Raw genomic sequence first — 15,591 nt, 5'->3', positions numbered from 1 at the left:
TTCCTCTAAGTAACCAAGGGGAAGTGATCTGTTGAGTATGTGCAGAAGGAGGATTGAGACCCACTGGACCAGATAATTCTTTTTTGCAGTTATAATACTATATTTCCTTGGTTCTAAAAGACAATGGTTTATAAGCTGCACCATCAATTTAACAGCTTTTCAGGGGAAAAATAGACTTCTGCAGAGTTTCCGTTAACTTTAACTATCAGACACATCTGACTTCAGACATAAATGTACTTGGGGAGGGGAAATGTACTTCTTAGAATTGAGGAAATGTAGTATTAAATTTATATTTCATATTCTTCAGACTTTTGGGGAAGTGAAGTGAGGACAACTGAAATAGGAGAATAGATCAATTATTCTGCTTCTAATTTCACAGGTAAATCCATCAGATAGGTATCATCTCATGCCCATAATCACCCCTGCCTACCCACAACAGAATTCTACGTATAATGTGTCCACATCAACTCGAACAGTAATGGTAGAAGAATTTAAACAAGGTAAACCTGTTAGCCCTATTGCCCTTTACATATTCCCACGAGTTTTTGCTTGACAATAATTTTATTCTCTATTGCAGTTATGCCTGTTATTTCTGAAGTTTCTTTCAAATGTGTATGGTTTTCAGTAATTGGTTTTCCAAGATATATGATAATATTAAGTCCAAAAATGGAACCACCTCAATCTGGATGAAATTGACTTTTGTATCCTAAGGGAGAATATAATTTACCCTTTTTTTTTCCTCGGGGACATGGTGGGGTTAGAGGTTTAGAGGGAAGGGTGATAAAGGAGCTGATAATACAAAGGTCAGTTTTCAAAATCAGTATCTGTCTCTCTCTCTCTTTAGGTCTCGCAGTCACAGATGAAATTCTTCAGGGGAAATCAGATTGGTCCAAACTACTTGAGCCACCAAATTTTTTTCAAAAATACAGGTATTTAAACTTTTGCATTGTGTGTGTTTAAGGAAGAAAGTTAAAAAACTTAGAAAATTAATCACACGATAGGTGACAGTTGTCACTTATATTAATTGCAGGGTCTAGAATTAATTTTGTGAAAATTAGAGCATGTTTCAGTTTTCATAAAAGTGTGCCATCATTAGCTCTTTTGTTCATTAGGAGGGAGAAAAAAAAGTAATGATGGAAAATCAGACCTTAACAGTGTTTTTGGGCTTTTTTTTTTTTGTTGCTATTGCTGAAAATTCTTCATAGACATTATATAGTATTGACTGCCAGTGCATCAACAGAAGAAAATCATCTAGAATGGTAAGACATTTCAAGTTCTTTACTACTCTGTGATAACATAGTTACATGGTGCTTTATCATTTATAAAACATTTTATTTTCAAAATATTAAATCTTATTGGTGACTGTTGTACCTGACCAGTATTTAAGAAATGCCATCAAATTAATGTTTCAGAAGTGACATGAGATAAAGATATATGTACAGATCTTTGCCTTTTGTCACTTCTCAGAGTCAGATTTAAGCAAAATTATAAGGCAGTTTGGTTCTGATGCCTAATCTGAGTTGTCCATTCTTTATGTTTTTGCCATCAAAACTAGAAAGACATTGTGTATATATGTATTTTTTAAGTATGTTGTTGGTTTACAATATCAATTTCAGGTGCACAGCATAGTACTCTTGTAGATTATACTCCATTAAAAGTTTCTACAAGATAATGTCAATAATTCGTTGTGCTATACAGCATGTCCATTTTGCTTATCTATTTTATACATAGTAGTTAAGTCTGTTAATCCCATAGTCCTAATTTGTCTCTCCTCTTTTCCCTCTCCCCTTTAGTAACCACTGGTTTTCTATATCTGAGTCTGTTTTGCATATACATTCATTTGTATTATTTTTTAGATTCACATATAAGTGATGTTATACAGTATTTGTCTTTCTTTGACTTACTTCACTAAGCATAACATTCTCTAGGTCCATCCACATTGCTGCAAATAGCAGAAATTTTTTTTGTGGCTAAGTAGTATTTCATTTTGTACACAGACCACATCTTTATTCATTTGCCTGTTGATGGACATTTGGATTGTTTCCATACCCTAGCTGCTGTAAACAGTGCTGCTGCGAACATGGGAGTCATGTGTCTTTGAACTAGTGTTTTTACTCTTACTGGTATATACCCAGGAGTGGAATTGCTGGATCAAGTGGTAGTTCTATTTTTAGTTTTTTGAAGAATCTCCATACTGTTTTCCATAGTGGCTGTGCCAATTATATTCCCACCAATGGTGTAGGATGGTTCCCTTTTCTCAACAATTTGTTATTTATATACCTTTTTTTTAATAGCCATTCTAATAGGTATGAGGTGACATCTTGTTGTTTTGATTTGCATTTCCCTGATGTTTAGTGACCTTGGCATCTTTTCATATGCCTGTTAGCAACGTGTATGTCTTCTTTTGAAAAATGTTTATTCAGGTCTGCCCATCTTTTGATTGGGTTTGTTTTTTTGTAATAGTTGTATGAGCATATATATATATATTTTTTTCTTGTCTTTTTAGGCCCGCACACCTGTCGCATACAGAAGTTCCCAGGCCAGGGGTCAAATTAGAGCTGCAGCTGCCAGCCTACACTACAGCCTCAGCAGCACCAGATCCGAGCTATGTCTGCAACCTACACCACAGCTCACGGCAATGACAGATCCTTAACCCACTGAGCAAGACCAGGCATCAAACCCACATCCTCATGAATACTAGTGGAGTTCGTTAGCACTGAGCCACCATGGGAACTACGCTTACATATATTCCTTTAGTTTAGGAGATAGTGGCATGAAATGTTGCAGAATTTTAAGCTTCTGCCAACAGATAGAAGATATTTTTGGTTAAGGAGCAGTGTGTTCTTTCCAGTGCATCTGAATTCATTCTCTCTGGCTTCAGTGTATTGTCATCCCTAGCTCCATCAGACAGAAACTTTTAGGCCAACAGAGATGTTTGTGGTTTCTGGAAAAGGAAGACACATCATTGTCCTTTTTTTGGCAGAGTTGGGAGAGTTGGGAGCGCCTGGCCTGTGGCATTCCCAAGCCAGTGAGTGAACCTGCGCCATAGCAGCAACTCAAGCTGCTGCAGTGACAGCACTGGATCCTTAACCCCCTGTGCCACAGTGGGAACTCCGTACTGTCCTATTTTTGCTTCAGGGGTTTAACATTTATTTCGCTAATAATTAAAGAGATCCTGAAAAGAATCTTTTCACTAAAACAGTATTTCTTTCGTCTAGATCAGGAGTTATAAAACTATGGTCTGGACCAAATACAGTCCTCTACTTGTTTTTACAAATCAAGTTTTATTAGAAAACAGCAACATTAATTCACTTATATATTATCTATGGCTGCTTTCCTGCTATATGGCACAGTTGAATAGTTGTGACAGAAATGCATGGCCCAGGAGCTCCTGTTGTGGCTCAGTGGTAGCAAACCCAATGATTATCCACGAGGATGCAGGTTCAATCCCTGGTCTCACTCAGTAGGTTAAGGATCTGGTGTTGCCAAGAGCTGTGGTGTAGGTCAAAGACACAGCTCAGATCTAGCGTGGATGTGGTGTCAGCCAGCAGCTATAGCTACCAATTCAACTCCTAGCCTGAGAACTTTCCTGTGCCACAGGTGTGGCCCTAAAAAGCAAAAAGCAAAAAAAAAAAGAAAGAAATGTAGGGCCCACATGAGCTACCTCTTAAGAATCCAGCATTGTCACTGCTATGGCTTGGGGCACTGCTGTGGCACAAGTTTGATCCCTGGCCCAGGAACTCCTGCATGCCGCAGGCAAGGCCAAAAAAAACCAAAATGTTTGGTCCGCAAAGTCTAAAATATTCACTCTGGCCCTTTGTAGAAAAGGTTTGCCAGAGTTCCCACCATGGCTCAGCAGAAATGAATCTGACTGGTATCCCTGATGACGCAGGTTTGATCCCTGGCCTTGCTCAGCAGGTTAAAGATCTGATGTTGCCGTGAGCTGTGGTGTAGGTCACAGATGCGGCTCAGATCCTATGTTGCTGTGGCTGTGGTGTAGGCCAACGGCCACAGCTCTGATTCAACCCCTAGCCTGGGAACTTCCATATGCTGTGAGTCCAGCCCTAAAAAGACAAAAAAAAATAAAAGGTTTGCCAAAATCTCATTTAAAATATCTTGGAGAAATAACTCAGTGTTTTGTATATCTGCATACACAATTATAATTGTGTTTGAAAATGTGAAAATGTGTTATAATTTTTCTTTTTAATTCATAAAATCATAAGATCATGATTCTTAAGGGAGATAGAAAATAAACTTGATGAAATTTTCTGTATTTTAGTAGTATCTGATCTGATTTTAGTGAGTTCTTTTTAAAATGTAATAGCTAGTGTCAGTTTTGTGAAGGTTAGAGAGAGCATGTTTATTTCATGCATCAAGTGCCAGTTTAAAAAGTTAGCCTTTTTGGAGTTCCCGTTGTGGCTCAGTGGTTAACAAACCCGACTAGTATCCATAAGGACGCCAGTTTGATCCTTGGCCTTGCTCAGTGGGTTAAGGATCTGGCATTGCCATGAGCCGTGGTGTAGGCTGCAGGCGCAGCTCAGATCTGGCGTTGCTGTGGCCTCGGCCAGCAGCTATAGCTCTGATTCTCAACCCCTAGCCTGGGAACCTCCATGTGCTGGCGAGTGAGGCCCTAAAAAGACAAAAGACAAAAAAAAAGTTAGCTTTTTTTGTTAACATTACTTAAGTAATATGTTAGCCTTAAGGTTTAGACATGAGATTTGAAAGTAGAAAAAGATTTAAAACCAGATTAACCAGCAGTTTTTGTTCCTGCTCCAGTCATGACTATTTTATGGTCTTAATAGGCAGGGATCAGAAATGCATTTAAATAAGTCAGTTCTTAAAAAAGAAAAGGGGAGAAATAGAGATTCACTAAGTAACTTCTCGTTTATTTGAATGGTATTTTGAACAGGGTCCTTAATATACTGAATTGGTTTTTTTTTAATGAACATATAAAGCATCATATAATGCGCTGTTTTTGTTTTCTTGGATGTAACTTCCAAATTTAATATGAAAAAATTTTGTCTGTTGTTTTATTTTAGGGTTGGATTAGTAGAATCTAAAATTCGTGTACTTGTTGGAAATTTGGAACGGAATGAATTTATTACCCTTGCCCATGTAAATCCCCAGTCATTCCCAGGAAATAAGGAACATCATAAAGAGTAATTACTTTTTAATACTGTATTTCTTAAATAATGTTATCTGACATAGGCATTATTAAAAATGAGTTGTGAGATGCTATTTACCAGGCCCTCCCGGAGGATGGTACATTGTATATTTGAGCATGAATGGTCATACATGAGAAATAAGTACATGCTATGTTGGTAGCCCACAGACCCCAGCAAAAACTCCATCATAGTATTTGGAGCATCTTTAAATATATATTTAGTAAATAATTTTCAAAGCATTTAATCCTCTTTTTATAATAACATAGGACAACTTAACAGTGTTCCTAGTGTTAGTTTTTTAAGAATTTGGCCAAACCATTGAAATTTGTATTTATGCTTCCATAGAGACCAAGTTTTAATTACCAAAAAGCATCTAATATTATAAAAATTAATAGAAATTCTTAAATTTTTATTTTACAGCAACAATTATGTATCAATGTGGTTCCTTGGAATAATTTTTCGGAGAGTAGAAAATGCAGAAAGTGTTAATATAGACCTGACATATGATATACAGTCATTTACTGATACAGGTAAGACTGTTTTCATAGAGCTGTGGTTCTGAACCTTGACTGTAATGTGGTATCATCTGCCTAGGATGTGGACAGCTATATTTTTTCTGGTTTCTCAGTTGGTTAAATGAATATGGTACATTTATATTATGAAAATTTATGCTGCTATATTTTTAAAAAGGCAAGTGAAACAATTTCCAAGACACATTAAGGCTGGAGGCAAGGTGGGGGGATTGCAGGCCAGTGTGTAGTGTGCATAGTGTGCCACCATTTATATAAGTAAGGAAAGGAAGAATACATGTATGTTTGTTTGCTTAAAAATACATAGACTATCTCTCTGGAAGGATATACAGTTTTTTTGAAAAAACTGGCACAACTGGTTGCTTTTAGGTCAAGGAACCAGGTGTGTCTAGTGGACTCAAATGAGAGTTCACTATACATTCTTGAACCCTTTGAGTTTTGTACCATGTGAATGTATTAACTGTTTTAAAACAAAAAGAAGACTAAAGAAACTCCACAGGTGATTCTTAGTGTGCACATCCAGGGTTTGTAATCACAGTCATAAAGATAACTTGCTTTTTATATTTTTACATGAAATATCAGTCAGTTCATACTTGCTGAATATGTTTCAGATTCAGGGAAAAGTCACATGTAGCTCCTTAAGAACACCTCTCTGGAATATCTTAGTATGTTTGTTATAAATTTGGAGCTGCCTTTGTACTATTAATATTATTGGTTAGCTCATCTGAGTTTTCTAAATTTTTCTTGAACTAGCACTTACATTTATCATGAAAATGCAGGGTCCCGTGCATCTCTTTAGAACTACTGAATCACACGTTCTGGGAGTGGAGCCAGGAGGCCGCACATTGAACAAGCACTCCTGGTGATTCTTTTATAAGCAGTCTGGAATGAAAACATAGATGTTTTTCCATTCTAATTTGGATTCATTTTTCCAAAAGGAGGGGACTGGGAAGCTCTGTTTATTATAGATTGATAAAACGTTCTTCTCCAGGTAGTGATACTGAGGCCCCAAGAGATTAAGTAGTTTACATTTCACAGTAGTTACTGTGTAACTGAAATCTATCCCTGTCTTCAGTAAGCTTATAGTCTAATTGGGTATTCACCGTTAATACATTAAATTTATGTGGTAGTTAATAAAACTGATTTTCTTATAAGAAGTGAAAAGCACTAGAATGGGAATCTCGGGCTGTGTATATTCCAGTTTTAGCAAGGCATTCAGGACTGTTGAGCCTCATTTCCCCCCCCTGTATAAGGGTGTACTTCTAGATGGCTTCTCATGGCTGACATTTTACACTTATTATAGTAAATTTTACATTTAGTGTAGTAAAAGAAGTTTTGTGGAGGAGGAGAGCTTGAATTACATCTTCAAGAGGTTTGGTCTAAGGGTTAGCTCAGACTTGGGCAAGTAATTATGACAAGAGATTGCCTTTGGGAAAAAGCAGAAAACACAATTTAGAAAAAAACCTTTTTTACTTTTCCATACATTTATTTTGGTAGTAAAATTTGATTATGGGAAAGACTTGAGTGTTGACATGAGAAAACTATTAGGTACTTGAATAGGATTGTGACATTGTGGAAATGTTTGGGGAGTATTTGTTCAGTAAGAGGAATGTGTGTTTGTGGAGTGATGGGGAAATAGTGAAGGTATGTATTTCAGAAAAAGAAAACAGAGCTCTTGGTTCAGAAAGAAGACACCATTTAACATACTGGCTTCGTTATAGTGTACAGACAAGCAAACAATATAAACATGCTAAAGGAGGGAATGAAAATTGAAGCAACTCATGTTAAAAAAAAACAGCTCCATCACTACCTTCCTGCAGAGATTCTTCAAAAGAAGAAAAAGGTGAGTTTGTACTCTTAACTGTCCAATCGGAGTGGGACCTCAGACAAATGATCCTAGATCAGCATTTTTGCAATGCCCAAACCCATTGAGAAGAAAGAAGGAAACATAGACTATTGAATCTAGGACTAAAGTCTTATCTTCATTACTTATAAAAGATAATTTGCTTTATATGTACTTAAGAATTGAAACCAGTTATTTTTCTTGTTTTCTTTTGAAATCTTAAAAGCTTTCCCCTCTTTCAGCAAAGTCTTTCTGATGTCACTCGAAGTTCAAGTGGACCTCAGTCTAAAAGATCATCTCTGGATAGCAATTGTTTGGATAGCTCCAGAGACACTGATAATGGAACACCTTTTAATTCCCCAGTGTCTGCAAACAAACCTTCCAAGCCTGATATTCCTCCTTTAGGAGAGACAGAAAGGTCTGTATTTCAAATTTTCCTTTTCAGTCTTCAGTTTATTTCCTTCAGTCTTCAGAAATCTATAAATGTTGCATGCCTTTGCCAAATACCTTTTATAAGTAAAAAGATTTTATTTTGTCAGTTACTAGTTTTGTATTTAGAATTACTTGACAATTTGTGGTAATCCTGTGGGATGTGGTGTATATTATAGGTTAATGACTATGTGGAATAGATAAGTAAACAGAAACAAACAGGCTTTCTCTTTATTTAATTTTCACTGGGTCCTCTTCTCTCCCCCCCACCCCACAACGCTTTTCTCTTCCAACAATGAAATGACAGTAGTACTTGAACAAAGTAATCATAGATGTTAAAATAAGTGTTTTAAATACTATTTAAATAATCTAATGATGATAATTTAACACTTTTAACAGGAATAATACTGAGCCCACTGCTGTAATTGTGGAAAAGCCACTGAGTGTCCCACCAGCTCAAGGCCTGTCTATTCCTGTCATTGGTGCAAGTAAGTGTGTACACTTTTCTTGGTAATGATTCTAATATATATGTATTTAATCACTAAAATCTTTCTTTTTTCCTTTTCAGAAGTTGACTCTGCAGTGAAAGCTGTATCACCCCCAGCTGTGTGTACCATTCCTACTGTAGTAGGACGGAATGTCATTCCTAGAATCACAACACCCCACAGCCCTGCCCAGGGGCAGCCACATCTAAATGGAATGTCAAATATGACTAAGAATGTTACACCCAAGAGATCCCATTCCCCATCCTTAGATGGGTCTTCTAAGAGGTTGAAAGACATAGAAAAGGTAAAATTACAACTTTAGTGGTGATTCGGTAGGTTATTTTTTTCAAACTAAATTTAAAATAGAGCTAAAGAAACTCATAGTTCTTCATAGGTATCTTAGTGTTTAGGATTTGGTTCTTTAAAAAGAATATTTGCCCCCCCCCAAAAAATAAAAAAATTTTAAAAAACGAATATTTACCCAAACCCTAATGGGATCATACTGATGTTCACCCTAACTTCAAATTACTGATGTGTTGTGTCTGAAAATTTAAACAATTGGTCTCTTTCTCCTTGACTTACATAAAAGTCATTATTGGTAACTAATTACATTTATTGTGTTTTATAATGTTGATTTCTACCTCCAGTAGGTGGTGGGAAAACTTATTTGTTATCATCTGGATTGATTAAACAAAAAGGTCAAACTGTAGAAATTAAGAGTGGCAGTTGGATTCAATCTAATTTAAATTCTCTTCCCTCAACAAACCATGTTTGTAATAGTTTTGATGTTAGCCTAGTCACTAATTAGTTTCTCAATTTATATAGGTTTATGTTTTTATAGTTAATAATAGCAACTCATTTTAATGTTTATATTTTAGTTTATTCGACTTGAATCAACATTTAAGGAATCACGTGCTGCTGAAGAGAGAAAAAGAAAATCAGTGGTAAGTATATATATATTTTTTTTTTTTAAATTTATTTATTTATTTTGTCTTTTTGCCATTTCTTGGGCCGCTCCGGCAGCATATGGAGGTTCCCAGGCTAGGGGTCCAATCGGAGCTATAGCTGCCAGCCTACGCCAGAGCCACAGCAACGCAGGATCCAAGCCGTGTCTGCAACCTACACCACAGCTCACAGCAACGCCGGATCCTTAACCCACTGAGCAAGGCCAGGGATCGAACCGGCAGCCTCATGGTTCCTAGTCAGATTCATTAACCACTGCGCCACGACGGGAACTCCAGTGGTAAGTATATTAATAGTGTGCTTCAAAACATTTACTTTTGAAGAGCTGTGCATCAGGAAAAGTACTATATTCAAAAGTAGATCAGGAGTTCCCGTTGTGGCACAGCGGGAACGAATCCGACTAGTATCCATGAGGATGTGGGTTCAGTCTCTGCCCTTGCTCAGTGGGTTAAGGATCCTGTGTTGCTGTGAGCTGTGGTCATAGACAACAGCACAGATCTTGCATTGCTGTGGCTGTGGCGTAGGCCAGCAGCTGTGGCTGCAATTTGACCCCTAGTCTGGGAATTTCCATATGCTGTGAGTGCAGTCTTAAAAAAGCAAAAAAAAAGTAGATCAGATTATATCTGTCAGCTTTTGGCTATGTTTTATTTCATGTAGAAATAAGTATTTGCATATGGGAAAGAAAGTTTTCACTTTATGTAATTCTGTTTTTAGGATGCCATTGGAGGAGAATGTATGCCCATTCCAACTATTGATACATCACGCAAAAAGGTAATAGTCTTATTTGTAAGTAAAAATACGTAGGTAAAATTTATAGGTAATCTGTGGGTACAAAAAGCTTATTAAGAAGAGTCTAGTACTGAGTAAAGGAAAAGAGTAATAAGATTTCGTCCCTGTCCTCAAAGACCCAGCAGTACAGTTGAAAGTTGGAAATGGAACCAAAGTGTATGATCCTAAATATATGTAACTCAAAAGTCTAGAAAAGAGAGTTGTTTAAGACTTCACAATTTATTCAAGTTATGTTCAACCTTTGTTTTTATTTATTTTTAAAGAATTAGTTCAGTGCTCAGCACAGTAATTTCTTACCAACACTTGATAGTCTATATTTTGTTGTATGCCACTGATTACTGACAAAATTTAGGTTTGATAGTTGGGGGACTATATTTACTAATATTTTGGAGGAACCAAATGTACTGGTATATAGGGTAAGTACCTTTAAAACACGAGTGAAAGAGCCCCTGCATCTCAATTTTAAAATCTATTTTCAAAGGATTATAATTTAAACTAATAATATTGCAGATGCTCAAAAAAATCAGCCTTGAGTAAATTGGAAAGAGCCCTTCCCTGAGAGGTTATACAGTGAAGAAAGTGGCTTATTTTCACACCTGCCCCCATTAAAGAATAAAGTGTTTCTCATCACAGTCAACTGTCACCCTGGCAGCTTTCCCAGGATGTGTTGGCCATCATAAAACAAAATAGAAAAATATTCTCCTACTTTCTATTAGTTGTAGAATTCTTTTAACACAAGAGTTATAAAAAGTAGGGGTATAAAATTATGTATGATAATGGAAGAAAAAATTTTGAGATGGATACTAAAGTTTGAAAGTATAAAATAACATGTCTGGGTTTTGCTTTTAAAATTTTGAACTATAGGAGAACCATTGTGGCGCAGTGGAAACGAATCCGACTAGGAACCACGAGGCCAAGGGTTCAACCCCTTACCTTGCTCAGTGGGTTAAGGTTCCGGCATTGCCATGAGCTGTGGTGTAGGTCACAGACGCGCTCAGATCTGATGTTGCTGTGGCTCTGCAGCAGCAGCTCCGATTAGACCCCTAGCCTGGGAAGCTCCATATGCTGTGGTGTGGGTGTGGCCCTAAAAAGACAAAATGCAAAAAAAAAAAAAGAAAGAAAAAAAGAAAAATTTGAAGTATAAAGGGTAAGGGGCATATACCAAACAAATATGGCAAAATCTTAATTATGTCTGAGTCTTGGTTGTGGCATTCTTTTTTTTTTTTTTTAATAATGATTTTTTTTTTTCCCCCCACTATAGCTGGTTTACAGTGTTCTGTCAATTTTCTACTCTACAGCAAGGTGACCCAGTCACACACATAGACATGTATACATTCTTTTTTCTCACATTATCATGTTCCATAATAAGTGACTAGACATAGTTCCCAGTGCTATACAGCAGGATCTCACTGCTTATCCATTCCAAAGGCAATAGTTTGCATCTATTAACCCCAAATTCCCAGGCCATCCTACGCCTGCCCCCCTTGGCAACCACAAGTCGGTTAAAAGCTTGTTTGGGTCCTTGATTGGGCCCCGTTGGTTTATTTTTGCCTTTATTTCTGTTGCCTTGGGGGATTGACCTGAGAGCATTAAGTCTTCATTGTCCTTCCTATTCTCCACTTTAATGTATTCTGAAATCTTTTATGTTTTTTTTTTAATGGATGTGGATATGATATAATTTGTTTAGCCAAGTTAACATGAGAGGAGAATTAATTATTGAGTCTTGACAAGAAGCTATCACACAACTCCTAAAATCTGCATTTTGGGTTTTCTGTCTTTCTCAATTTCTTAGACTTTGTCTTCTTTATATCTTTAGTGTCTTCAAAAGCCCTCATATAGATATCCCTGAATTTTACCATCACTGGGTTACCTACCCTGACTAGAGAGTCAGTATTTCTGAAAATTTAATTATCTCACAAGTTGAGTTATTCTCCATGAATGTATTAGTCACTAATTGAGGGGTGTAACTGCATATCAGTTTTTCTTTTGTATCACACATTCATTTTTCACCTTGTGCCCCAAGAGTCACTTATTGCATGACCATGCTCTTCCTGTTTCTCTTTACCATTACCTGACTTCGGGGAAGATTATGTTCTTTATGCATAATCTCAATCTAAAGTGGCAATTGATTTAACAAAGTCTGCTTCCTATGCAGATAGTCCTCCCACTTCCACCATTCCCTATCCCTCTGCTTTTTACCTCTGTTTTAAAAAAAAAAAAAAAAAATCCTCAAAACAAGACGTACAAACATTGGGAGAAATTATTCACATACATGAGTGTTCAGGAGATTAAGGGGTTTGGAGAAAATCTCAAAGTTTTGTGACTTACTCACTCATTGGAACTTTATAATATATGTTTTTCTTTCTTTTTTATTTCTTTCTAACAGAGACTGCCCAGTAAAGAACTACCAGATTCATCATCTCCAGTTCCAGCAAATAACATCCGTGTCATCAAAAATTCCATTCGACTGACCCTAAATCGGTAAAAGCAGTGCCTCCTTACTTAAGTGAATATGCAATCATTTAGTGACGTAGATGCAGTCACTCTTTTCAAGATAGAAGTGGCTGTAATACATAAGGTAAAAGTTACAGTCATCAACCTAATGACCTTGAAGTGGTTTTTTGAACTCTCATACTTTGACCTGCAGATGCTGTAGCATTCTCTCATTGATTGCTACATACACTTCTGTGAGGATCCCCTGCTGTTAAATTGTCATCTACAGTATTACGGCTTTGCTTTGGAGGTTTTACTGCCTTAACTTTCGATGCTTGTTTCTCTGTTATGGGAACCAGTTCTTGGCTCTTTGAACACTGATAAAACAAGTCCTAAACTCTTTTTTTTTTTTTTTTTTTAAGTCTTATGTTGTAATCATTGTATAGAACTGAAAAAGTTGAAAACAAACAAAAAAAAGTCTTGTAATTTTCCAAATGTTAACACATTTACTTTAGCATTGAAGCCACTTTGTGAAACCTGAGATAAATGAATGTGAGGTATCATTTCTGCTTTCCTCATTTGTGTAGATGTACTTACTGTCTGTTCTTTTCATTTAAATTATTTTCCCCAGATTGGCACATGGAATATTTAAATTTTTATTTTTTTGTGCCTTTCTGTCCAAATGTTGCATAGTTACCAGGAAGGATTAGTCCAGTGATTACATAAGAGTTGGGCACCATAAATTCTCTATATTTTGCCTCCTATGGAGGCCTTTGAAATGCATCTTTATTAAGAATCAAAATATAACCACGATACTGAAAGTCAGTATATGAATGGTGAAATTGTCACATATCCTATCTCATGCCATTCTTGTTAGTTGACTGGTATTTTTTACCAAGAAGCAATTCATTCCAGCATCAACAATAGGATACCTTTAAGTCTGGCAAACGTGTATTTTTGAGGTGTATGATTAACTTGGCATGATAATTCCTGACCATCACTACCCACAACTTCTGTTTCTTCATGGACTAGGCATGCAGAAATAAGCAGTGGATTCTATTGAAACCTAAAGGCATTTTTGAATGACACTGTTACCAACCATTAATTGGCTCAGGACCTTTGTAATTTTTATTTAAATATATGAGTTATCTTTTTTACACTGCTTTTTTCAATGCATTTCTTAATATTTTTTAAGTTTCATGAACGCATGTTCCACTTATTAAATTCCATAACCATGTAATTCTTGTAATATGTTGATTCAGTGTTTTGTAAATGAAGTCGTATGTATTTTCAGAGTATTTTTGTATGTACTGTAAGATAACCATCTTTTCAAAGAGAAAACTTTAAAACCTTTACTGTCTCTCTTTAGTCTAATTTTTTAAATATGGATTATGCTTGAATTATTCTTAAAATGAAAATGTATAGATTGCACAACCAGGAATGCTGGTATATATTACCTTCTGCTTTTTTTTTTTGTCTTTTTGTCTTTTGTAGGGCCGCACCCGCAGCATATGGAGGTTCCCAGGCTAGGGGTCTAATTGGAGCTGTAGCCGCCGACCTACACCACAGCAACTCGGGATCTGAGCCACATCTTCGACCTACACCACAGCTCACGGCAAGGCCGGATCCTTAACCTGCTGAGCGGGGCCAGGGATCGCACCCACAACCTCATGGTTCCTAGTCAGATTCGTTAACCACTGAGCCACGACAGGAACTCCCTTCTTCAGCTTTCACTCATCATTTAGTAGGTCCAGTAGGAGGAAGAACACAGAATGGTACATTTGAAAACTGCAGGGAAAATCCTTGGTTGTATAGTTCGTAGGACCCATAGAATGCCATTTAGCCAGTGGAATGATAGTCCGTTTCCTCTTTCAAGACCTTTACCATTGAGTAGAAATACCTGAATTCTAGTAGTCGGAGAACAGTGTGCTGCTTACCCCACTCCTGTTCCTGACACCTACATCTCTGAAATGGAAATTCTAGTGTTTAACTTTTACAAAGAAAAACTTCTTAGAAGTAGAGACAAACAAGGAGAAAACAGTGGTTCCATTATTCACTTTTTATATAGCCAAAGACAACAGTGAAATCCCGTAACCAAGTTGTAGCTTCCTTGGCAATGCTGTTCTCTTAGCTCACCCTTTTCCTTTATTCACATGTTTTGAGATCTGTTCCTTAAATACAGTATCTCAGCAAAAGTGAATTATTATGAAAGGACTGAATAACTGTCACCTGACTTCAAACTTTGAAAAGTCCTTTAGTAAGGGATTTGATTATATTAAATGTTATCTCCCATTGCCAGATTTTAAAATCTTTAAGACTTCCCACATGTATATCCATGTTTACCCTAATATGTAAACTAGTGGAGTTTCTCTTTAATAAGAAAGCAACAGGCCTAACCTTTATACTATAATCATTTCTCTTGTTTTAAGGGTCCATTTGACATCGGGTTAAGACATAGCCAGTAATTCAACATTTGACTCCTCAAAGGTAGCATTCTTCAACCTGTTTGGCAACTGGGGAGTTGATGAGGTGCTTTTGAGATGGTGGGTTTGGTTAGATCTGAAGTGTTTTCTACCCTGAACAGTGGGTAGAATATTCAGTATAGTTGACCCTTGAACAACACAGATTTGAACTACACGAGTCCTCTTATATGTGGATTTTTTTCAGTAAATACAGTACTTGTCTTCTCATTTCATAGCTCTTTAGCTAAGTGTGGGGGGAGTTTGTGTTTGATTAGAGCACAGTAAGTAGATTCAAAATAACTAGAGTTTGAGTCCTGATTCTGTCCAAACTGTTTCAGCTTCCTGCCCTTGGGTGAGTCCTGTATCAGTTCCTTTGTTTTGAGGCACAGATAGCAGTACAAGTGTTTTTGGGTTTTTTTTTTCTCTCTTTTTCTTGGGGGGGGGGGGAGGTTCTTTTTAGGGCCATACCTACAGCATATGGAGGTTCCCAGG

General features: G+C 36.8%; 1 protein-coding gene across 2 annotated transcripts in view; it reads left to right on the top strand.

The window, feature by feature from the left end:
• PAPOLG (poly(A) polymerase gamma) overlaps nucleotides 1-13,992 on the top strand; it is a 35,385-nt gene extending 21,393 nt beyond the window's left edge. The window contains exons 11-22 of one of the 2 annotated variants that reach the window (XM_047782017.1): nucleotides 380-500; nucleotides 845-929; nucleotides 1,206-1,259; nucleotides 5,040-5,159; nucleotides 5,586-5,695; nucleotides 7,417-7,538; nucleotides 7,781-7,956; nucleotides 8,367-8,455; nucleotides 8,536-8,756; nucleotides 9,331-9,396; nucleotides 10,130-10,186; nucleotides 12,591-13,992. In XM_047782017.1, coding sequence (XP_047637973.1) covers nucleotides 380-500; nucleotides 845-929; nucleotides 1,206-1,259; nucleotides 5,040-5,159; nucleotides 5,586-5,695; nucleotides 7,417-7,538; nucleotides 7,781-7,956; nucleotides 8,367-8,455; nucleotides 8,536-8,756; nucleotides 9,331-9,396; nucleotides 10,130-10,186; nucleotides 12,591-12,689 — 1,320 coding nt within the window. In that variant the 3' untranslated portion in view covers nucleotides 12,690-13,992. The remainder of the gene's footprint in view (nucleotides 1-379; nucleotides 501-844; nucleotides 930-1,205; nucleotides 1,260-5,039; nucleotides 5,160-5,585; nucleotides 5,696-7,416; nucleotides 7,539-7,780; nucleotides 7,957-8,366; nucleotides 8,456-8,535; nucleotides 8,757-9,330; nucleotides 9,397-10,129; nucleotides 10,187-12,590) is intronic. The other variant, XM_047782019.1, reaches the window with a different exon arrangement.
• The last annotated feature ends 1,599 nt before the right edge of the window (nucleotides 13,993-15,591 follow it).

Source organism: Phacochoerus africanus, chromosome 5 (assembly GCF_016906955.1).
Source record: "Phacochoerus africanus isolate WHEZ1 chromosome 5, ROS_Pafr_v1, whole genome shotgun sequence".
Taxonomy (NCBI): domain Eukaryota; kingdom Metazoa; phylum Chordata; class Mammalia; order Artiodactyla; family Suidae; genus Phacochoerus; species Phacochoerus africanus.
This window is presented reverse-complemented; position numbering and strand designations above follow the sequence as displayed.